The 24,842-nt window shown below is 45.5% G+C and overlaps 1 protein-coding gene across 1 annotated transcript in view; it reads right to left on the bottom strand.

Annotated features, from left to right (window-relative positions):
* LOC306814080 (ubiquitin-conjugating enzyme E2 R2) overlaps positions 1-4,671 on the bottom strand; it is a 128,935-nt gene extending 124,264 nt beyond the window's left edge. Inside the window, exon 1 of the mRNA XM_079329795.1 lies at positions 4,367-4,671. Coding sequence (XP_079185921.1) covers positions 4,367-4,543 — 177 coding nt within the window. The 5' untranslated portion in view covers positions 4,544-4,671. The remainder of the gene's footprint in view (positions 1-4,366) is intronic.
* Between the last annotated feature and the right edge of the window lie 20,171 nt (positions 4,672-24,842).

The raw sequence follows: 24,842 nt of genomic DNA, 5'->3' as shown, positions 1-24,842 counted from the left end.
AACAAAAATAGAAGCTTAATTACACTGAGAGAGAAGCTTTGTAGCACCATGCAATGCAGAGGCCTGCAGAAGGCAGCTTTTATGCTCAGAGTACCACACATTTGTTCCTTGGCACCAAGAAATATTTTTGTGGAGTTGTGTTCTACAAGTTAAAACTTTTATTTGCTTAATTTTAAGCTCTCTAGAAAGCATCCCATAAGACCAAAACTTTTAAACATGGTGCTCATACTTGCCATCAGTTATCTGTAAGTTCCATATCAATTCACTGCTCTGAAAAAAAAAAAAAAAAAAAAAAAAAAAATTCCCATATTGCAAGTTGCTTTGAAATCAAAACAAATCACTTGGAAGAAACTGAGATCCAACAATATAGAACTTTAAGCAGCACATGGTTAACAAGTTACAGAAAGCAGGGAAAGCAATGCTTTAACAAGTATTTAGCTCCCAAATTATTTGAAAAAACTAAGCATAATGCTTGGGTTCCTCCCTCCCCCATTTGTTTCAAGATTTGCTCCTTCATATAGCAAAAATACCTTATGAAATAAATTGTCCTAAGAACTACCCAACTCCAACAGTGCAGTTCATTCTTCTTGTTTCCTTGACACAGCAAACTTGGTCAAACTGTGCTTCTGGGCAGCACTATACATTTAATAATGAAGTTTTTATTTATATAATTTCTCACTTACACCTTCCCTGAAATATTGGCTTCCAGCACGAGAATGGAAGGTCACCAGTGTATGAAACGACTCCTTCCTTGAGGGTGGCGATCTGGAACCCGAGCAAAGAGTTGCCCCAAACATTATTCCCAGTCATAGCTACATAAAGTCACTAGATAAGGCAAAGATTAACAGGGATAAGGACAGACATTCAGAAACATCTGAGCTTATGACAACCTTCACTGCAGATGTACACTTTTAGCTGATTGCATGAAGGGGGCTTGCAGTTCAGGACTGCTCCTATCCCTCACTGATACAAGCTTCTCTCCACAAAGTGGTTGCTTCTCAAGACTGCTGCCCTTTCCATCTATCTAGGAGGTCTTAAACTGTGAAGTACTGCAGTAAACCTGAGCATGCTATATTAGTTTATAAAATATGTTTAGATGCTGTGCTTGAATTTTTAACAAGTCCCCAATCTTTATTGTAGACAGCACTAGAATACTGATAACCTACCATTTAAACAAACATTCAGGGGGACAGGTTTTCTGCTCCAATTTATTAAATACTAGTTACAGGATTAGCAACTGAAAGCAGAATCTGTTGACATGTTGAACCAGTCTTTAACAACAGTAGCTCCTGTCAAAAAGGTACAAAGAGAACACTTCCCTCATTTCAGTTTATTCAGGTAGTTCAACAACCCAGAGATAAAGGTCATATTTATTCAAGAAAAAAAAAAAAATCTGTTAAAAGGTCCAAGCGTTTCATGAGCACAAATCAAGCATTTGTATTCCCAACCAACTAGCACTAACACTTTATTAAGGTCACATTAAACACAGGCTTTTCCCAAAATATTTATACTTTAGCTTAACTAGAAGCCTTTGTACTTCCCTTCCAGTTCCTACCCTCAAATCACACCTCAAGTGGAAAACTCCCAAACTCTCATTGCCACAAACTTTAAAAATGTTGCAGATTGTGCATTTCTAATCCTGTTTACCTAATCTTAGAAAACTAAAAAGACAAGATGAAGCTAAATATTTCATCAAGTCAAGAAATCTGAAAAACAAATCAGATGCTCTGAACTAGTGCTCACCTTGCATATACTATGAATGTATCATAGAAGTCACCCCACAAGATTAATACCCAACTTTATTTTATTTCTAAATGATTCAGCAAGCCAAGTCTAACACATCTAAAAGTTTGCCTGAAGGCCCAATACAAAGTAAATCAACATCACTTCTCGGGACCACAGGACTCCTTCTCCCTAGTGACAGAACAAGAGTCTAAAAATCATTTTTCAGAATCTAAGATGCATAACCAAAGACCAAATACTACCAAAACAAAACCCACCATGTGCAGCTCCTTGTGGAGGGAAAGTGGGACAGAAACACCATATGAGGGACTTCACCCATGATACTTGAAGAGAATTCCTCTGCTGTGGAGGGGTGAAGGCATCATGAGACCTTCATCTCCCACTCTCAAAATAAGCATCACAGGACTGGTCAGAAGGATTTACGCGAAAGGTACAACATTTCAAGGACATAAAACACCAAAAGAAATTTCACATTCATAATACTGAGGTAAGGCAATTGGCAACCTTGCCTAAAGTCTACACTTGTTAATGCACATCCCTAGATTATTTCATAGGTTGTTTTAATTTCTTTCCAAGAACAATTACAAACACATAGTCCCCAAGCAAAAATATTTTGATCCATTGTGATTTCTTTGAAAAAAAATGGATGAGTAATGTAAGTGCAGGAAGAGACTGTCAAACTATTCAGATGTAAAAATGGCCCAATTACCAACCCAAGACTAGGGCAACTTCCAGAATAAGTAATAATAGAGGCGAGTCTAAGAATATACCTATCACACCTACATGAGCATGTCCACCAACTCATTACAAAAAACAAGCCTTGTGGCAAAGCCTTCCCTTCTTTCTAAATAATGAAGCCAAACTGAACACAAAACTATTATTCCACATGCAACAAGTTAATTCTGAGTTTGTGGAACAAAGCTCTTAAACCTTGACCCAGCATCATGATTTAAGCCCAGCTGGAAATAAAGCACAATGCAGCCAGTCACTCAACCCCCCCATCCCACCATGGTGGAACAGGGAGGAGAATAAAAGTAAAACTTGTAGGCTGAGATAAGAACAGTTTAATAATTGAAAATAAAGTAAAATACAGTAATTATGGTAAATGATGATAATAATGATAGTAAAAAGGGGAAAAAAAGTGATGCACAATACAGCTGCTCACCACCTGCTGATCAATGCCAGACCCTCCCCCTTCCTGAACTCAGATTTGCCACCCTTCTGGGTAACTCCCCCCAGTTTATATACTGGGCATGACATTCTAAGGTATGGAATATCCCTTTGGTGAGTTTGGGTCACCTGTCCCGGCTGTGCTCCCTCTCAGTTTCTTTTGCAAACCTCACTAACAGAGCATGAGACAAGGAAAAAAAGTCCTTGACTTAGGATAAACAGAACTTTGCAAAACACTTCACACACTGGTGTGTTAATAACACCATTCTCATTCTGAATGCAAAATGCAGCACTGTAACAGCTACTGAGAAGAAATTAACTCCACCCCAGTTGAATCCAGGACACCCAGAGAAACCAAGATGCATGTCAGCCAAGCAAAAGAATAATCCAGAAATTTATTTCGGTTTGACAGAAATCAAAGGGTGTGAAATGAGAGACACAGGAGCCACTACTAAAATAATAACTCCTGGGAGAAGGGAGCTGAAGGGGACATTATTTTGCTAGAGGCCAAGCAGACATCAAGTGCAAAGGGGTCTGCCCGATGCAACAGATCTTCTGCAGGCACTATGGCTTTTCAATTGCTTCCTTTAAGAAAAATCATGCAAATCCTCCTCCAATTGTTTTGAGAATTTAAGTTTTCCCCCTTTTCTGGTGCAGCAGTGCCAGATTTCTTGCTTACTGTATTTACAAGAGAACCACAAACACATTTTTGGATTAACAGGAAGACTCAGAGATAAATGCTTTTAATTTATCGACCTTCACCAATTATGTGTTGCTGTAACCCTTTGAAGGCTGCCCTCTAGAAATTTGGAGAAGAGGAAACCAGAGGGAAAAAAGTCACGAAAAACAGTCATAAAGTCCACGAAGTTTTGAAAAAAAACCACCTCACAGCTTTTATCTTGAGTTAGTCATCCTACACAGGATGCTCCTACATGACAAACGAAGCTATCAAGAGAAGCCCCCTTTGAAATAAATATACAGAGACTAGAGCCAAGAGAACAAACTTGGGGGTCAAAGGGAAGAACTTGCTCTCTGCCATGAGGTACCTGCGTTTCTTTGGTGTTAAAATTGAGAAATAACAGAATAGAGTCAGCTATAACACGGCCTCCTCTTCCCAGAAGGCATCCTGAGAGAAGAGGCCCTGCAGGCCCCCAGCCAGCCTGCCCTGCAGATCGTCCCCCCTGCCGCCGGCAGCGGGCGGGGAAGGGCAGCTCGCAGGACACTATCTATAGGCCCCGAGCCGCCCTGCTTTCCCTCTTTACGTAGGCCCCGGCCCCCTCCCGCGGAGGGCAGAGGAGCTAACAGTGACCGCAGGCCCGCCGCGGCCCCTCCGAACCCGACAAAGAGGCCCGGCAGGCGGCAAGGGGAGTGGTGCAGGCCCCGGCGGCAGCTCGCCGGGACATCCGCGGCGGCGGGAGGCCCGATCCGCCGGCAAAGCGGGGAAAAGCCGTACCTTGAAGTAACCGCCCTCGTAGAGGGTGTTGGGGGGTCCGAAGATCGCCACCTCCCAGTTGTAGAGGTCGGACTCGTCAACCAGGGTGATGCGGAAGCCCTCTACCGGCTCCTCCTGCAGCGACTTCAGCTCCAGCATCAGCGCCTTCTGTGAGCTGCTCATCTGCTGCTGGGCCATGGTGCGGCGCGGCCCCCGCCGCCCAGGCTGCTGCTGCCGCTGCCCCGCCGCCGTCGCGCTGCCCCACAGGCTCCCCGCCCTGCGCTGATAGTCGTCGCCGCCACTTCCTTTTGTGACGGCGCCCACTCGCATCTGACCTCAGCGCGGCGCGCTGCGCCGCACCACGACGCACCCTGCCGCACGGCAAGCCCCGCCCCTCTCTTATCGGCGCACTTAAAGGGGCAGCGCTCTCCGCCACACCGTCTGTGGAGTGCGTGGGTGTGTGGTTCCTGGCGTTGCATTAGCCCTTACGGGGCAGGTCCACATGTCGTTTGAGGCGGAAGAAAAGTTGGGTGGAGAGCTATGAGTGGGATGGAGGGAGCGGTGTTCTGTGGGGGTCCCGAGTGGGGCACGGCCAATCCGTGCTGCTGCACTGATACATTCACGGTCAAAAAAGGAGCAGCTTTTGAACAAAGGATGGGTTTTGAGGAGCGACCTTCCATGATCCAGGGTCCCCTAAAAACCCTGCGGACACCCCCAAGCAGCAGTGTGTCAGGAAAATTAATCCACAAACAGCAGAGGTTTATGTCCAAAAAGGAGACAGAGGAGTCCTGTAACTTTATTTGAATAAAGGGAGAGGCCATGGGGCATTTCCCCTGGGGTCTATCAAATTTTTAGGGGACACAGCCTCCTTTTTATCCTAATTTCCTGACCACATTTCCCTCTATCTTTCCCCATTGGCTGAGGTACTTGAGAGGTGCAGACTTTCTGAAATGCCTAATACCTAAGACCCTTTCTAATGTATACCCCCCACATTTTTTTCTCTGCGTCTCTGTTCTTTTTCTCTAAATCCAGAGATTTTTTTACAGTCTTGAATGAGTAACAGTCTGTGTCAATTAGTAGAATTCCTATGAAATTTATGGTTTCCCCCATTGCTTCTTTCACCTTGCTGTATCTGGCTTTATCTACCATCAGGCCAACAGTTTGTTTGTAGACACCTCCTTCTCATTCCTTTCAAGTAGGAGAGGAACAAGCAGTTATCTCTCTCCCACTGGTGTTGTTTTCACTTGGTTCCACGAATGTGTGAGGCGCTACAGGCAGAAAATGCAGTTTCAATCCTTCCTCCCATTTTTGGATACGGTTAAGGGAGGAAATATTTGCGGAGTTGGCAAGGTACATCGACCCGTGAATGTGAGCAAGCACCTCAGACCATGCTTGTGATCTCCTATTCCTTATTCAGCCTTTGACGAGTGATTTTATTAGCTATATTATTTATTGTATAAATAAATAACTTTTTTTTTTCATTTATTATGCAGGAGGAGGACAAATAGCATAGCACAACCCCAGATGGTGTGACTCTGGGTTTCACTTCTGAAAATGTTAATGCACACACCTGGCTTGGCAGCACAAAGGACCCCCCAGCTGTATAAGAAATATCTGGCATGGAGGTGTAGTTGCAAACTAGATATCTTATCTCAGCCAGGACAGGAGAAGTAATAGGGATATAACAGCACTGACGGAAAAGCTGATGCCTATTTCTTAATAAAGAGTTAATGTGGTTCTAGCAGGATTAATTTAAAAAACTAATAGGCTGTGATGAGTTCTAAACAAATTGTAATGTCCCCCAAAATGTCAGTTATTTGAAGGAAATCTCTGTTGTCTGTGGACTTGCAGCCAAATAAAATTGGGGGCAAATAAAAGTGAAAATCATGTAATGCCTTAATATAAATCTGTGGCATTGGATTACATGGAGTCCAGGGGTGAAATGGTAAAAGCCTCTGAGATGCTGCTACACAGAGAGGGATTGAGGAGTGTTTGCCTTAGAGATTGTCACCCTGGAATGAGCTCAGATGTACAGAAAGTTGCTTAATCCTGCTCTCACATCCTCAGCCTGGGGGCTGGAGGGCTGGATCAAAAACACTTGTGTGGCTGGCATGCTGTTTGGTGGAGCTCCTTAGCAGCCAAGCTGTACTGCGCTGGGTGTTTTTTCTGGTAGGAGCTCAGACCCATATTCTTTTTATTAAAGTCATGAATAGAATAGAATAGAATAGAATAGAATAGAATAGAATAGAATAGAATAGAATAGACTGGAATTGTTCATTTGGAAGGGACCTACAATGGTCATCTAGTCCAACTGCCTAACCACTTCAAGGCTGACTTAAAGCATTTTGCTACCCAAATGCCTTTTAAATATTGACAGACATGAAACATCAAACACCTCTCTAGGAAGTCTGTTCCTGTTGCAGTCTGATTATCTGTTGGAATGGTGCATGTAAAGAAGCAGGAAGGGCCTTTGCAAGGGTTCCACAGAGAAATACGCACGTGGACAGTCCTGGGTCTGAGGGGAAGGCAAAGGCAAAAGGGGAACTTTGTGCTGATGGTCTAGGTTCAAATACCTTGGTCTTTGGGGCTGGGGGAACATCAGAGACCAATTACCAGGGGACATGGGGGTGTCACAAGGGTGGGGTTAGGGCATGGGAGCCAACAGGAAAACAGGGTAGGAGTGACCGAGAGAATGAGGGACGGTGAGAGGGGGCACGGGGACAACCAAGGGATCAGAACAAGGGTACATTGGCATGACAGAATAGGGTTTGCTATGAGAGAAGCCTTTTGTGTTTCCCTGACTGGGGAATGCCTTTTAGGGTCTCCACAACTCCCCCCTTCTTTATTACTTTAGAAGGCTTATTTTAAGGATTTTTAAATTAAATGTTTGAGGCAACCGAATGAACACAAAATGACAAAAACAATCAAAAGCACTCATAAGACAATTTTCAAAAGGCAAGCCATTCCCTGGGTCCTCAATGTCCCAACAGATTTTCTGAAGCATCCTAGAGCTGGTAGAAGGGCGGCGAGGTTTTCTCAGGAAACTGAGTCAGGAAAGGGATTTCTCAGCAAGGACTGGTATCTTCTTGCTGGCTGTTAGCAGTATGGTCAGCTGTGATGGAGTCTGTACAAGGTAGAGTGGGGAGTGGTGTACCTGTTGAAACTCCAAATAGAAGCTGTTAATTTTGAAGAAAAAGTTGTTATCTTAGGAGACATTCCTTTCTTTCCCCCCCTCCCCTCATATCACCCCCCCCCCCCCCCCCAGCCCTTTTATTAAGAAAGAACTTCGGGAAAAGGGATTGGTAGGTGAGTAGCTGTGTTTGGTTGATGTGGCCAGAAATGCGTGTTCTATCACCATCTGCTGAAGCTGGGTGGGGTAGTGATTCCTTAACTCTGTGTGTCATGATCCGCTCAACCAGAGCAGGAGTCGTGATGGTTCGTTCGACCCCAGGGTGCAAAATACAAAAGGCAAGAGACTCAGGTTTTGTTCAGCAGAAAGCAGTAATGCAGTTTATTGTGTGTAAACAATTCAGTTTTGCAATAGAAGAGAGAGAGAGAGAAAGGATGGGATATAGCTACTAACAGACGGGATGCATCCTCATGGTCGTCCAACGAGAGACGCATCTTCAGTCCATTGGGGAGAAAGAGATCTCAGAGTCTCTTTAAGAAAGTCACTTTTATAGTCCTTTACCAAAGCGAGTGGCCTCTGGCCAAAAGGTGGGGAGATTTATGGACTATTGTATGTGGAGATCATTGCTCCAAGAAACAGGTGGAACAGGACGCTACCGCCAGTACCCTGCTCTCGAGAGAAGCGTACCGTGGCAAGCAGCAAGTGCATCTACAAACAGTCCCTTGGCAAGAATCCACCTTGGCCAGGCCAGAACACAGGTCAGAGTGAGTGGTGCGGTCCCGGGGTCTCAGTCTCTGATGATGATCGTGAGGAAGATCAGAGAAACTTCGGACTGACTCTTACACCACCTGGTGACTCACAATCATTGTCAAGAGCTCTCCTTTGTGGTGCTGTTGAGAAGTCTTCAGGACTTGTCCGAGTTGAGAGCATATCCTGGAAAACAAAGACAGAAAATTGGACAGAATAGAAAAATAGGAAAAAGACAAAAGAAAGGAAAAGGGAGGAAAAAAATCAAAACAAATAATCAATTTAATAATCAATTTTCAAATTCAATTCCTGATTACAAAAAGATAATAAATTTTTTAGTCAAAATATAATGCAATTAAAAATAGGTAAATTTCAAAATGCAACACAATTAAAACAAGCAATTTTAAAATTTACAAATCAATTAATTTAAATTTAAAATGCAACACAACTAAAATGAGGAAATTTTAAAACAAAACCATGATTTATCTTTTTTTAAATCATACAGTTTGCCTTGTGTCAACAACCTTAGGGATGTCAACAGTGACCAATTTGTGTACATAATGTAGACGATTGCTGATCTGTAGAAGGTGATGAGAGGAAAAAATCATATCCTACAATTTTAGTAAAGTTATAAACACAAAGATTTAAATTATTTTTAGTACTCACTATCAAATCTTCTACAAAAACACTATCGCAAGAAGTTCTTAAGCATGCACACCCATTGCCCATATACACCAGTATTGTTTCAGGAATCTCGTTTAGATGAATTTCAGGGTTATAGACATTCTGTTCTGTGTCTAAGCAAATATCTTGAGCTCTGATTACATTGCTTTCACAGATAAACCCTTGTTGTTCTCAGACAATGCAAGTTTCCAAATTAATAGTTTGTGACGTCTCACCAATTTGACAGGCCCATTCTCTATGCTTGAAAGGATAGAGAATAGCTCCATCATTATTTAGCCCTAATGCAATGATAGGGAATTGTCCTGGTTTGGGACAAAATTAGGGGAAAAACTCTCCCAAAGGAGAGCAGGTCCTGCCCAGTCTGACTCCGTTAATATAGTGGATGGAGATAAAGTCCCAGTGGCCCATGTCAGAGGCTTTTTAGGGAAGGCAGTATGGGTTAATTTTGCCTTGTGTACAGGCAAACCCATTCGTGGGATTGTCTTTGCTTAAGGACCAGGCTGCACCTGGTGGATAATGCAGAAAGATGGAGCAACGCGATGTGTACCTCAGGGAGATCTAATTGTGGGGTGAGACAGAAGGAAATATGTAAGTGTTGAAGGTCTGAGCAAGTGAGACGAAAGAATTTGTGTAAGTTTTGAAGGACTGAGTAAATGAAATGAAAGTTTTTATTTAATGAAGTTTTTAATCCTGTTCATGATATGGAGATAAGGGGTGGAATGTCCTGCGTTGATGTTATCCCCAAATCGTGTGCTGTGTGCTTAGAAGGTTTGTTTTGGCTAGTAGCTCGCCAGCGCCCTCCCCCATCAGCTGCTGCCGCTGGCTGGGGGCTGCTGCGCTCCTCCCTGCTGGTTCCTGCTGGTTCTGGGACCATACGTTACGTTATTCACCCATTGTTAAGAAAGCTCCATGGCCACAGTACCCACTAGCTTTTTGTTCTGATAATTCAGTAGCAGTGTACAGGATTTCTGTAGTGGTTATTTGTGGGTCAGAATCCTCATCATTGATACAATTTTATTCTGTTTTAACCACAGATCTCAAGCTAGGGCAGCAATGTTCCCCACTATTTTTCACCAGATTTAGTTCCATTTGAGGATATATTTGATTATTTTTTTCTCTGTTTCTTTTGGTGAGTCAGTATGTTTAAAAGTGTTGGTTTGTTCTTGTTTTAGAGCAGCTTTTAAAGAGTGATTCTCATCTCTTAAAGAATGAATCTCATCTCTCAAAGCATGATTCTCATTCCTTTCTTCATCTAATTGTTTTTGCAAAATTTCCACTAAATTTTCTAGAGAGTCAATAATTGTTCTTTCTTCACTTCTTCGCTTAAAGCAAGTTTCTATAGCTGCTGTAAGACAGGCCCCCCAAACTGAGCAGAGAATGGTCTTATTTCTGCCCAGTTTGAATTTTGTTTCATGTTGCAAAGAATGTATCCTGCTGTTGGGGGTTGAGTGTTTTTCTGTTACTGTGTCAATTGAAAGAATTTTTCCCATTATCATGCCAATGGAGCTGGCCGGGCTACACCCAGGATCTCTGATGGGTCCAGACAAAAGGGGGTGGGTGGGGACGGCCCCGGAGGGGCCTCTGAGGCTACCGGGAGGGCACTCCGGTTTCCGGCGAGCCGGGAGGAGGACGCGCGGGATCGTTCAGCCACGCGGCCGAGCACAGGAGAGCCAGACCCTCTGCGATCACCTGCCCTGCATCTGCCCCGTTCCAGCCTCCTGCCTCTGCGGACACAGCTGATCACCCAGACACACACGGTGAGCGAGGAGCCGCCGCTCCAGCCCGTTCCCGCCCGGGACCGGCGTGGCCGCTGCCGCCCCTCCCCCCTCCTTCCTGCCTCCGTTTCCCGCTTGCTTTTTGGCAGATCCGGACTGCGACTAAGCACAGAGACAGCGTGCTTGCATCTAAAGGGACTGACACTGAGTTATCTATTTCCTTCTGTTAGCAATATTAACTGTTATTGTTTTCTGTTTGTATAGTTAGATATATTAGTAAAAGAGCTGTTATTCCCACCCCCCTTATCTCTGCCTCAGAGTCCTTGATTCAAACAATCATAATACTTGGGAGAGGGGAGTGGAACCAAAGTCTCTATTCCAAAGGAAAACTTCTGCCCTTACTGGCAGACACCTGTCCTTTCAAACCAGGACACCTGCCAATCATATTTTCTAATTAAACCAGTTGCTGTTCGCCCATTGTTTCCCCCCTTGGGAGGGTCTGGCTTTATATGAAGTTAAAAAAGCAAAGAATGCAGCTTTATCTTTTGTATTTTGATTTTCAGTCAGTTTGCGAGGTGGGAAGTAAAACCACTCCAGGGAGGTCAACACTTAGTTTCACACACAGCTTTTGCCGTGTACAGCGCCCTCTCTTTCCTGGGTGGGTGAAGAGACCACCCTGCTTACGAGGTACTACCTTAGTTACAAAACAACTTGTCTCTTCATGATCCCAAGCAGTCAAAAAACACCAAAAATTACAAGAAGAAGAACAACAACAACTACAACAACAACAATAACAATACAGTTTGTGCTAAATACTGTAACTTCTTCCTATGTATCCATAGGAAGGAGCTAGGCTTAGCATGGAGATAAACACAAGGTTCAAAAGAGGCTCCTTGCCTTTCTTTATTTCATGGTGGTCCCAGGGCAAAAGAGGAAGAGGATCTCAGATCTTGGCTTTTTCTAGGAAAGGGTCAGGGAGGGTATATTTGGCTCTCTGCCAATAGGATAGGGACAGGAGGAAAGAGGTAAGACCTTCCTTGTACCTCTGGTATCGGATTACAACATCTCACCGTTTTCTGTTCATGAAGTGAGGGCAAGATATTAAATTTATTTTGATTGGAATTATGATTTTGCCCACCATTTTAATTGGTGGGAGAATTAGATTGTTCTATGTTTTTCATTTCTATGTGATTGACTTCAGAGGTAGAAGGAATGATACTATTAATAGCTTTGAAAACTAAGTGACATAGGATTCCGAACGCCATTATTACAAGGAAAATAATAACAAAGAATAACAAAGTTGTTTTAACTATACAAGTCCACCACCCTGAGAACCCCCAGCCTTTGAACAGTTCATTGAACCAATCTTCTGATTCTTGCTTTACTTGTCCAATAAAGCTGTTCATGTTTCGGAGGGCAGCGTGGATGTTAGGAGCTTTTGAGGTCAGATTCATGCAGCAAAGTCCTTCAAATTCCTGGCATTCATGTCCATGCAGTAGCAGAAGAAAATCTATAGCAGCACGATTTTGGAGTGTGGCCTGCCTGGTAATTTCCTCATCTTCTAGGAGGGAACTGATGGCGGTTGATGTTAAGTTTGCCTGTTTAACCACCCAACACTCTAAGTGGCCTAATTCACCTAGAGGTTTGGCTGCTGCAACCCACGGAAGACACACAGACACAGCTATTCTTTTTGATTTGGCCCAATGGAAAATATCAGCATTACAGTTTGGATGCAAATTGTCAGCACTTCTCTTTTGTATTTTTCCAGCCGATTTGTTCTTGTGAGTCCAGTCACTAATTAAGGTTTTGTTGGGTGGTAACAGGGACAACCGCCCGAAGGTACATGGCCCTCCTAGAAGCCGAGAAGGAATCCCTGCCCATGCCCGGTCTCCACAAATTAAAAACAATCCCTTAGGGAGACTTTTGGGACTTGAATACATTGGAGTACCCATTGCAATATGATTTAAAATATTACACCAATGTTTGGCCATGAATTCTCGAAGAAATTGTCTTATGAGATGGAACTCATTAGTGTTAGTAGGTTTTGGGACAATATTAAAATGAATGCAGTATTGTGCTGGGTAGGAACCCAATAACTCCAATTCTTGGGGTTCCTGAGCTGCTTTGGGCAACTTTGACAGCAACTCCTCTATGGGGTTTTTACACATTGCAGCTTGCTGCCTAGGATTTTTATCATTGAGCTTTTGTATTCCAAAGCTGGCTGAATATTCTCCAGCCTTCAATGGGACTCCTACCAGGCAGGTGGACATAGGATCCTTTGCTGTTTTAGTGGACAGACATATGTTTTCCTGTTGGAGCGTCTGTGCCAGGGTCACCCAAATGTTTTGACGTGGCTGAGGGACGATCCAGGCCACTGCCAAACTGTTCAGTGTTAACAAGAGGACAACTTGGAAGGGGTTCTTCACAGGGTTGGGAGGAGGGTAGGTTTTCTCTAAAAGGAAAAACAAACATTTTAAAACGCATTAAAAGTCTCTGTCTGCCGGAATGTCCTTCTTTATAAAGATTTTTTCTCTTCTTTCTGGCGGCATCTTCTTTTTGAAGCAATGGCTACCTGCTTCTCATCTCCTTCTGCTGGAGCTGGATTTTTTGGAACAAAAGGTTTCACCCACTTTTGGGGAATCCACCGAGGGCCTGAGGGAGTGGATATGCACGCATAACCACGTCCCCATATAATAAGCTCATAGGGGCCTTTGGTTTCCCATGTTTCTGGGTCCCTAATCAAAACTAGTGGATGCTGAGACAATTTGAACTGTTTACTGCTGTTAAAGTGACGTACCACAGGAGGACTTATGTTTTCAAATGAACAATTCAAGAAATTGACAGTGAATAGGGCTTTACAGAGCTATTGCTGTGGAGACATCCACACAGTGGAACTGCTCTTTGTAGCCAGGACCTGTTTTCGTGTCTGGTGGGCACGCTCAATCACAGCTTACCTGTGGGGGAGTGGGGGATGCCAGTTTTATGTTCCACTCCCCACTGCTGGATAAACTCTAGGAACTCCTTGGATATGTATGCTGGGCCATTATCTGTTTTGATTTCCCTAGGGATCCCCAACACTGAAAAGGCTTGCACGAGGTGTTGTTTAGCATGTACAGCCCTTTTTCCTGCATGAGCAGACACATAAATTGCACCCAAATATGTGTCAATACTCACATGGACATATTTGAGGCGACCAAAACTGGGAATGTGTGTGATGTCTGTCTGCCACACTTCACAGCTGCCAAGGCCTCAGGGATTAACCCCCATACACAGTGATGGCATGGCCTGGAGCTGGCAGCTGGGACAGGTGGCAGCAATGGCTCGAGCCTGACTCCGTGTTAGCTGGAACTGATGGAACAAACCTGGAGCATTCTGGTGGTATTGCTGGTGGCTCAGCTTTGCCTGTTGGAAGATGTCAGGGAGGCATGATTTCTCAGCTGGGGCTGCAAGGGAGTCTGCCACTCGATTCCCTTCTGCGATTTCTTCTGGCAGCTCGGTATGTGACCTTACATGCATCACATAGAAGGGATGCTCTCTGTGTGAAACCAAATAGATTAGTTTTGAGAGCAGCCTGAAGAGATGGTTGTTATCAATATTTTTGAGAACTGCCTGCTCAGCTCTAGACACTACTCCAGCAACATAAGCTGAGTCGGTTACCAAGTTAAATGGTTCTGAAAACTTCTCAAAGGCTCTCACAGCTGCAGCCAGGTCGGCTATTTGGGGCGAACCCTCCACAAATTCAACATCAGCTTCCCAATGCTGAGTCTGTGGGTTTCTCCAAGTCATCACCGACTTGTGAGAGGCCCCAGATGCATCTGTGGACACTGTGAGAGCTTTGAGTGGTCTCTGACTCCTCTTTTCATGAGGAATGAGGTGGAATTCCTCATTGAGCAATTTATGAGCTGGGCCATGGACTGATATTTGTTCACTGTAGCTGTCTAGAGATATTTGGAGGCTGACATTGCTCTGGAGCAAGTGCTCAAACATCTCTTTGGTCAGCCTTTCAGGTGAGTTCCTTCCCTCCTCAGAAAGTTTGACCGGGAGGTGAATGCATGCAAAGTCACAACCAGCCAGCTCACGCAGTCTCATCCTTGCCTTCTGAATCAGCTGAGCCATCAACTCCTTTGCCTGAGTGATGATTTTGGATCTTTGATGGGAGAGGAAGACCCATTCTATGATTAAGAGTGAATCTTTCTGCCCCTCAATCCACTGGAATATTAGACCATGCAGGTGTGGAAGTTTCCCCAAAACAATTATATTGAAAGGCAACTCAGGCTGATAGTGGTGAGCCTGCCTCTCTGCCAAGGTTTTCTGTACCTTTACAGTTGCAGTTTTTGCCTCTGGGGTCAGTTCCCTGGGAGAAACCAACTCCCTTTCCCCCTTTAATAAATTAAAAAGGGGTTGCAAGTCCTCATTTGTGAGACCTAGCCAGGGCCTTACCCAATTCAAAGACCCACACAGGGAGTGGACATCTGCTAGGGTTTTAGGATTACAATTGATTTCCAATTTCTGTGGGACAATAATCCATGCAGTAATTTCCAAGCCCAGATACTTCCAAGGTGGCATCCTTTGAACTTTGTCTACCTGCAATTGAAATCCAGCAGAGGTTAAAACTTTAACCACTAGGTCAAGTGTGTGTTGGAGTATCAGGTTATTCGGAGCACACACAAGAACACATCTAAATACTGTAAGATTATCGCTTCCCTTCTCTGTGCACGCACCGGGGACTGCAATGAGGCTACATACCACTGGCAGATGGAAGGACTGCACTTCATACCTTGTGGAAGCACTTTCCAGTGGTACCGCTTCATTGGGGCTTTTTGATTTATCGAGGGAACTGAGAATACAAACATTGGGGAGTCCTCAGGGTCTAGGGGGATTTGGAAAAAACAATCTTTAATTGCGTACTTGTAAAAATATTGGAAGAAACACAGTAACATTAGAGTCAAATTTTTCTACTTTAGATGTTAATAAATTTCCCACATTATCCCAAAATAAAACTGAATTTATATTTTGTAATTCACAGTCTGGAATTTTAGAAAACAGCCAAATGACAAAATGCTTTAACCGTTTTTTAGAAACTGTAGTTTTTTTAGCCTGTAAAATTTCTTGAATTTGAGAAAACACACTCTTTTGATGTGCAGGTACCCGTGCGCCCGTCCTGATGGTCTTCTTTTAAAGAGACCTGCACAATACCTCATACTTCCACTCACACCCACACAACACACACGACTCTTTTCTGACCCGAAATTAAAAAGAAAAAAAACTCAGAGAGAAAAGTGAATGCGGGGGTCCTGTGATCAGGAGGATCCAATCCCAACACGTGTCCCGCGTTCGTATGGCCGTGCCGACCCTGGGTGAACCCTGCAGCGTTGCACTTCTTTTGGGGGCTTCCCAGGCACTTCACAATGCCAGAGCTGTGAGCAGTGACAGGGATTTCTCCAAGTCATCACCGACTTGTGAGAGGCCCCTGATGCATCTGTGAACGCTGTGAGAGCCTCGAATGGTCTCCGACTCATCTTCTCACAAGGAATGAGATGGAATTCCTCATTGAAGAACTTATGAGCTGGGCCATGGACCGATATTTGTTCACTGTAGCTGTCTAGAGATATTTGGAGGCTGGCATTGCTCTGGAGCAAGTGCTCAAACATCTCTTTGGTTAACCTTTCAGGACAGTTCCTTCCCTCCTCAGAAAGTTTGACCAGGAGGTGAATGCATGTAAAGTCACAACCAGCCAGCTCACGCAGTCTCATCCTTGCTTTTTGAATCAGCTGAGCCATCAGCTCTTGTGGCTGAGTGATGGTTTTGGATCTTTGATGGGAGAGGAAGACCCATTCTATGATGAAGAGTGAGTATCTCTGCCCCTTGATACATGGGAATATTAGACCATGCAGGTGTGGCAGCGGGGGGGGGGGGAAACTTAGTAGCTTCCTGAGGTATCTCTTGTTTCTCGTCCTTTTCAGGGACAGGGGAATTTTTAGGAGATTGGGGGGGGGGGGGGGGGGGGGGGGTTTAAAGGATTTATCTGTGGCTGTCTTTTGTTCTCTGTTTCTAATAAGCATTTGCGGACATGTAAAAATATTATAAGAAATAGAGCAGCATTAGAGTCAAATTTTTCTACTTTAGATGTTAATAAATTTCCCACATTATTTCAAAATAAAACTGAATTTATATTTTGTAATTCACAGTCTGGAATTTAAAAAAAAACCCACAGAAAAAATGCTTTAACCGTTTTTTAGAAACTAATTTTTTTGGCATGTAAAATTTCTTTAATTTGAGAAAATACACTCTTTTGATGTGTAGATAACTGTGCGCCCATTGTGATGTTTTAAAAGTGATCTGCACAATACCTTGTACTTCCACGCAACACTCACACAAGCAACAACAACTCTTTTCTGATCCGAAATTAAAAACTCGGGAGTAAAGGGAATGCGGGGATTTCTGTGATCGGGATAACGCAACCCCGAACATGTGTCCTGCGTCCTGCTGGCCGTGCCGACCCCAGAGTAGCTTTGCCACTTTGCACTGCTTTTGGGAGGGCCCCCGGGTGCCACGCAATACCGGAGCCACGAGCTGCGTCGCTCCGAGTGGGGTTTATTTTGCAGTTCCCGCGCGCACCGGCGGGGAGCTTCTGCATTGAAACTGCGGCTGCTGCTGAGGCGCCGCAGGGTCCTAGTGCCTGCCCCTGCTGCTGTGCCGCCACTGGTCCACTTGGGGAAGTCCCTCCCCGCCACTAGGGGCAAATTTTGGGGTCCCTGCCTCCCACGAGGGACTTTTTACCTGTCCTGAAGACCTGGGCTGTTGTATGGTTCGTGGAAGCTGTTTATCCTTGAGTCAGCTTACTCTGGCACTAGACTAGAGTTTCCGGCTCAATCCTTCCTGCCTGAGGCTGTATAAAAACAGCTGCCAAGTGTGGGGGGTAGTTGATCGAGCTAACTAGCGTAAAAATACCCAAAGTGGGATTATAGCTACATGTGGGCTCTTAATTTCAAGCCCCACATTGGGCGCCAACTTCAGTAAGCTGTAACTCCTTCCTATCTATCTGTAAAGGGGAGCTAGGCATTGCATAGGATAAACAAAGGTTCAAAAGAGGCTCCTTGCCTTCTCAATGTTCGTAGTTTATTTCATGGTGGTCCCAGGGCAAAAGAGGAGGAAGATCTCAGATAACAGTCTTTTCTAGAAAAGGGTCAGGGAGGGGAGTTTGGCTTTCTGCCAATAGGATAGGAACAGGAAGGAAGGGTTAAAGCGTTCCTTATACCTCTGGTATTGAGTTACAACAGACAAGGTCAGGTGTAGAGGGCAGGTGTTGTGAAATCTGGCAAACCTGAAGCCATCTTATTATACCACCTTTATTGCAACAATTAATGCTGATGACAACCAATAAACAGTGGGTTCTGTTGCTTGTGGGAGTCCAGAGTATTCCTCTGGCTTCCCTTGGAGCCTCAACACCCCCCTGGCGTCGTCCCCAAAGACCCTTGAATGAGACCCAGGTGTCTCAGGGGCTGGATTTAGCTCCTTGGAACAATTTACCAACATTGAGAGAAGAAATGCAAGCTGCAAAAATAAGTACAGTGTAAATTAGACTGTTAGAATGTAGAATTAGCAGATTTCTAGAATGTTTGTGATAAGGGACACATGGCCAAGATGGAGAATTTGGGGTGTGGATACCTCTTCCTCCTTCTTCTCTATGTCATCTGTGCTGGGTGACATGCTGACACTTTTAGATTGGATGGGGACAGAGCTGGACCATTTAACAAGATTGTATTGTATTGGGAGTCATTTGTAAATACCTAGTACATAATTTAGACTATATAAGATAAGCCCTGCCCTCTACCAGGCAGATTCTGCCATGGACATCTGGCAAGCAGACCGCTGTTCGCTGGAGAAAGCATTCCTGAGATAAGAAACAATGAACAACCATGAAAACCTCTAAGAACAGCCTCCTGCAGTCTCTCATTGGCAGGCATCGAAAAGAGCTGGGTTCCAGACCACCTGCATGTCCACCTAAGGTGATCTCAGGTCTAAGGAGACACCTCAGGCTGTGACAGTTGGTAAACAAGCTCAAAAATTTGAGAGTATGATCAATGGCCTGGTTTTAACAAATGGCCCATTAGCAGTGATACCTCCAACAGAGATAAGAATCACTGCCCCACCTCGTTTCATCAGATGGTGAAAGAATACATACCTTTGGGCATATCTTTACATTGTAACCTAGGACAGAAGGTGAGATGGGAAACCCACTTCTGTCCTGGCAGCACCGGTGCATCAATTCAGGGAGGGAAACACTAACCGAGGAGGCTCCACTAAAGTGAAGGTAGCCTCAACCTCCCATGACCAAGATGTTGGGTATTACAGAAGGGAAGATAATCTGTCAGACCCACTTGAAGGAACCTCTACTATGTATGCCCAGGAAAGAAATAATAACCAGGGCTAGAGGGGCCCTGCCTCTAGCCAGGGAGAGGCATGGGATGACAGAATTTATTGGATAGTGTGGGTGCGATGGCCTGGCACATCAAAGCCACAGAAACATAAAGTGCTAGTTGATACTGGTTCACAATGCACCCTGATACCATCAGAACATGTGGGGAAGGTACCTGTTTCCATTGTTGGGGTGACGGGGGGATCACAGGAATTCACTTTGCTGGAAGCTGAGATTAGCCTGACAGGGAAGGGGTGGCAGAAACATCCAATTGTAACTGGCCCAGGGGCACCGTGCATTCTAGGCATAGACTTCCTCAGGAACGGCTACTACAAAGACCCAAAGGGGTTCAGGTGGGCTTTTGGAATAGCTGCTGTAGCGACAGAGAGCATTAAGCAGTTGAACACCTTGCCTGGACTGTCAGAAAACCCCTCTGCAGTAGGACTCCTGAAAGTGACTGAGCAACAGGTGCCAATTGCCACCACCATGACAGTGCACCGCCGGCAGTACCGGACAAATCGAGATGCTGTGAACCCCATCCACAAGATGATCCGTGATCTAGAGAACCAAGGGGTGGTCAGCAAGAGCCACTCACCCTTCAACAGTCCTATGTGGCCTGTGCAGAAATCTGATGGAGAATGGAGACTGACTGTGAACTATTGGGCATTGAATGAAGTGACTCCACCGCTGAGCGCTGCCGTGCCGGACATGCTGGAACTCCAGTACGAGCTGGAGTCCAAGGCAGCAAGGTGGTATGCCACCATTGACATTGCAAATGCATTCTTCTCCATTCCTTTGGCAGCAGAGTGCAGGCCTCAGTTTGCTTTCACCTGGAGAGGTGTGCAGTCTACCTGGAACCAACTGCCCCAGGGGTGGAAGCACAGCTCCACCATCTGCCACGAACTGATCCAGGCTGCACTGGAGAAGGGTGAGGCTCCAGAACATTTGCAGTACATCGATGACATCATTGTGTGGGGGAACACAGCAATGGAGGTATTTGAGAAAGGAGAGAAGATCATCCAGATTTTGCTGGGAGCCGGTTTTTGCATTAAAAAGAGCAAAGTAAAAGGACCTGCCCGAGAGACCCAGTTCCTGGGAGTGAAGTGGCAGGATGGACGGCGCCAGATCCCCACTGAGGTCATCAATAAGATCACTGCAATGTCTCCACCAAAAAGCAAGAAGGAGACACAAGCTTTCCTCGGTGCCATAGGCTTTTGAAGAATGCACGCCCCTGAGTACAGCCAGATTGTCAGCCCTCTCTACCTGGTCACTCGCAAGAAGAATTATTTCCACTGTGGCCCCGAACAACAGCAAGCCTTTGCCCCGATCAAACAGGAAATCACTCATGCAGTGGCCCTTGGCCCAGTCAAGACAGGACCAGAGGTAAAGAATGTGCTTTACTCTGCAGCTGGGAACCATGGTCTGTCCTGGAGCTTTTGGCATAAGGTGCCTGGTGAGACCCGAGGCCGACCCCTGGGATTCTGGAGCAGAAGTTACAAAGGGTCTGAAGCCAATTACACTCCCACAGAGAAGGAAATCTTGGCTGCCTATGAGGGAGTTCAAGCTGCCTCAGAGGTGATTGGCACAGAAGCACAGCTTCTCCTGGCACCCCGCCTGCCAGTGCTGGGGTGGATGTTCAAAGAAAAGGTTCCCTCTACTTATCATGCCACGGACGCCACATGGAGCAAGTAGATTGCCCTCATCACGCAGCGCGCCCGTATTGGCAGCCCGAATCGCCCTGGGATTTTGGAGATAATTACTAACTGGCCAGAAGGTGAAGATTTTGGTCTCGCTGATGAAGAGGAGCAGAAGCAAGTGGCCCGGGCTAAAGAAGCTCCACCGTACAACCAGCTGCCAGCAGATAAAACACACTCCGCCCTTTTCACCAACGGTTCCTGCAGCATTGTGGGATGAACCGGAAGTGGAAAGCTGCCGTATGGAGCCCCACATGACAGGTTGCACAAGCTACCGAAGGAGAAGGTGGATCGAGTCAACTTGCTGAACTCAAAGCTGTTCAGCTGGCCTTGGACATTGCTGAGAGAGAGAAATGACCAAAGCTCTACCTTTACACTGATTCGTGGATGGTAGCCAATGCTCTGTGGGGTTGGCTGGAAAGGTGGAAAAAGGCTGACTGGCAACGTAGAGGAAAACCAATCTGGGCTGCTAGTGAGTGGAAAGACATTGCCACTCGGGTAGAGAAGCTCCCCGTGAAAGTCCATCATGTGGATGCCCATGTTCCCAAGAGTCGGGCTAATGAAGAACATAGGCACAACGAGCCCGTAGATCACGCTGCTCAAATAGAAGTCTCAAAGATAGACTTAAATTGAGAACACAAAGGAAAAGTGTTCCTGGCTCGATGGGCCCGCGATGCCTCAGGCCATCAGGGCAGAGACGCCACCTATAAGTGGGCACAAGACCGAGGGGTGGATCTAACCATAAACAGCATCTTTCAGGTTATTCATGACTGTAACACGTGCGCTGCCATCAAACAGGCCAAGCGGGTGAAGCCCCTCTGGTATGGGGGGCGATGGTCCAAATATAAGTATGGAGAGGCCTGGCAGATTGACTATATCACACTGCCTCAGACCCACCAAGGCAAGCGCTACGTGCTGACCATGATAGAAGCGACCACCAGACGGTTGGAGACCTACCCTGTGCCCCACGCCACTGCTCGAAACACCATCCTGGGCCTGGAAAAGCAAGTCCTCTGGAGGCATGGCACCCCTGAGAGAATTGAGTCAGACAATGGGACTCATTTCAAAAATAGCCTTATAAACACCTGGGCTAAAAAACATGGCATCGAGTGGGTGTACCATATTCCCTACCATGCACCAGCGGCTGGGCAAGTCGAACGGTGCAATGGTCTGCTTAAAACCACATTAAAAGCACTTAGTAGGGGGACTTTCAAGAACTAAAAAAACAATCTACCAAAGGCCACATGGTTAGTGAATACCCGAGGTTCCACTAACCAAGCAGGCCCTGCCCAATCAGAGCTATTGGGAGCACCAGATGAAGATAAGGTTCCAGTGGTACACCTGAGAGGCATCTTAGGGAAAACTGTCTGGGTGAACTGTGCTTCCAGCAAAGACAATCCTGTTCGTGGGGTGGTTTTCGCTCAAGGACCAGGTTGCCCTTGGTGGGTCATGCAAAGGGATGGAGAGACCCGATGCATACCCCAAGGGGACATTGTTCTAGGGTGAACTATCTATGATACTGTGCCTGTAACTGCATGTATGTATATAATTTAAAGGTTTCAATATGATGTAGCATGTTGGCATGGAAAAAATTCGGGGTGGATAATGTTGGGGTTTGAGTGTTTTTCTATTACTGTGTCAATCGCATTTTTCCCATTCTCATGCCAATGGAGCTGGTCGGGTTACACCCAGGGTCTCTGATGGCTCCAGACAAAAGGTGTCAATTGCTTTGCCTCCCGGAGGGGCCTCTGAGGCTTCCGGGAGGGGCCTCATGTTTCTGGCGAGCTCGGAGGAGGACTCCCGGATCTTCAGCCATGCTGCCGGAAAACAGGAGAGCCAGACCCTCTGTGATCACCTGCCCTGCATCTGGTCCGTTCCATCCTCTTGCCTCTGCAGACACAGCTGATCACCCGGACACACACGGTGAGCGAGGAGCCGCCGCTCCAGCCCGTTCCCACCCGAGACCGGCGTGGCCGCTGCCGCCCCCTCCTGCCTCCGTTCTTGCCTTCCCTCGGCAACTCCGGGCTGGGACTAAGCACAGAGACAGCGTGCTTGCACCTAAAGGGACTGACACCAAGTTATCTATTCCGTTCTGTTAGCAATTTTAACAACTGCTGTTGTTTTCTGCTTGTTCAGTTAGATATATTAGTAAAAGAGCTGTTATTCCCACCCCCTTATCTCTGCTTCAGAGTCCTTGATTCAAACAATTATAATACTTGGGGGGGAGTGGAACCAAAGTCTCTATTTCAAAGGGAAACTTCTGCCCTTACTGGCAGACACCTGTCCTTTCAAACCAGGACAGAAACTTAAATAATTAATTGTCATTTCATGTTTGATGAGTTGCTCTTACAATGGGAAAAGACGAAACTAGGGAGCAGAACCACAGGAACATAGACAATGCAACTAGAAACCCATTCTTTGGAAAATCGGACTATCCCCAGAAATCATTTGTATTGTCAGTGATAGAAAAAGTCAAGAGTTCAGGGTGAGGAAGACTCGCCTTACTTCCTCCTTTTAAGACCCCTCTCCTCGAAAACGACCCCAGACTTAATTTAAGAAGTCAATCACGCATGCTTAATAGCTATTCAAGCTAATTATCATAGGAAGCAGGGGATGGGAGGGGCTGTTATTATGAATATGTATTTGATTCCTCTGCTAATAAATAGACTTTGTAATCACCTGTAATTTTGCAGTGTGTATTAAAGAATTACCTCACGCTGCTGCCCAGCACTGAATAAACATAGACTTTCTGACTTTAAACTGTTAGAGAGTCTTTTGTCCGTCACAGTTGAGTATCGGTATTAGACCAATACTCATATTTTGATAATTCAAAAACTCTTCACCTTCTTCTTCTTTATTCTTATAATCTATTTTTAATATTTATTTTGTGTGTCTCTTTCCTTCTTCCTGCAAGCCATATTCCTTAAGGATGACAAACTGAGAATTAACTCCTTTGCTTATCAACAGCAGAAGCTTTGAAAATGTAAACACTGTCTTGGTGTCACATTAAAGGGATACTGCCCCATGAGCTGGCAGAGAGAAAGGACAAAAGGTGGAAAGATGGGGCAGGTCCCACCTATGCAACTCTGTTCTTGGGGCAGGATCATCTCACACAATATTCTTTAGTGCTTTAGCCAATTTCTTTCCTGAGTGGCTAAAAGTATGAAATATCTGCTCCTTCCTCTAGGAAACCGGACTTACCTGGGCTAAAAGATGACACCATCTCCTCTCCTGCTGCCTCCTCCCTGCTCCTCTGCTCTGCTGAGGCATCAGTGAGGATCTCAGAGACTCTGAGCTGGACTTTAACACCATCTCACTCCTGGCACATGAGATGGATGCTCCTTTGATGGAAAAAATTAGTCAGGGAGTAGGAGCTCTGCTCATCATCCCTGTGGACTGCTTACAGGCCCCTCTAGAGCCCCTTGTAACTCAAGCCACAGACAGCTATTCCTTGGGCTGTACTGAAGCAGAGCAGGACACCTGTGTCTTGGGATGACTTGTATCCCCAAATCGTCTGTTGGTGTTGAATATTGAATTCTGCAGCTTTAAGACTGGTTTCAGGAGTAAAAAAAGAGAGAAGAGGTGCAGAGTTTGTTATCAGAGACTGCACTTGCTCCCCTGCATTCTTCTCCCAGACTGTGTTGTCTGCAGTGGATGGCAGGAGAGTGCTTTCTGCTTTGAGTTAGTCTTCTGGCTAGCTGAGGTAAAGGAGTTCCCTCAGACTGTTCTTTTCTTTTTTCTTGGAATTGTTCGAACCTGCTCTAGACTGAAAACCCAGAAGAGCACCAGGAGCTCACATCTGTGGCCCACTAGGTCTGGCCTGGGCCACGGCATTTCCCAGCACCAGAGGGACTGAGAACAGACTGAGTGAGACAGGCTGTGACCCACAGAAGGGACTCCTCTGAGTTTGTCAATTCCTTCGGAGCGGCGAGAGGTTTTACTGTTTGGTATTGTTCATTTTTGTGCTGGGAAGTGCTTTGTCAGTTAAATAAACAAGCTTTTTTTCACTTCTCTCTGAGGGAATATTTTTTTTTCCCCGAACCAGTTGAGGGCCTTCATTCGGAGGTTTCCTCCCAAATTTGCCCTAAACCAAGACAACCTGGAGGTC

The sequence above is a fragment of the Erithacus rubecula genome (genome assembly GCF_903797595.1).
Source record: "Erithacus rubecula genome assembly, contig: SUPER_W_unloc_1, whole genome shotgun sequence".
In the NCBI taxonomy this organism is placed as follows: domain Eukaryota; kingdom Metazoa; phylum Chordata; class Aves; order Passeriformes; family Muscicapidae; genus Erithacus; species Erithacus rubecula.
The sequence above is the reverse complement of the archived record's forward strand: the minus strand, read 5'-3'. Positions and strand labels throughout refer to the sequence as shown.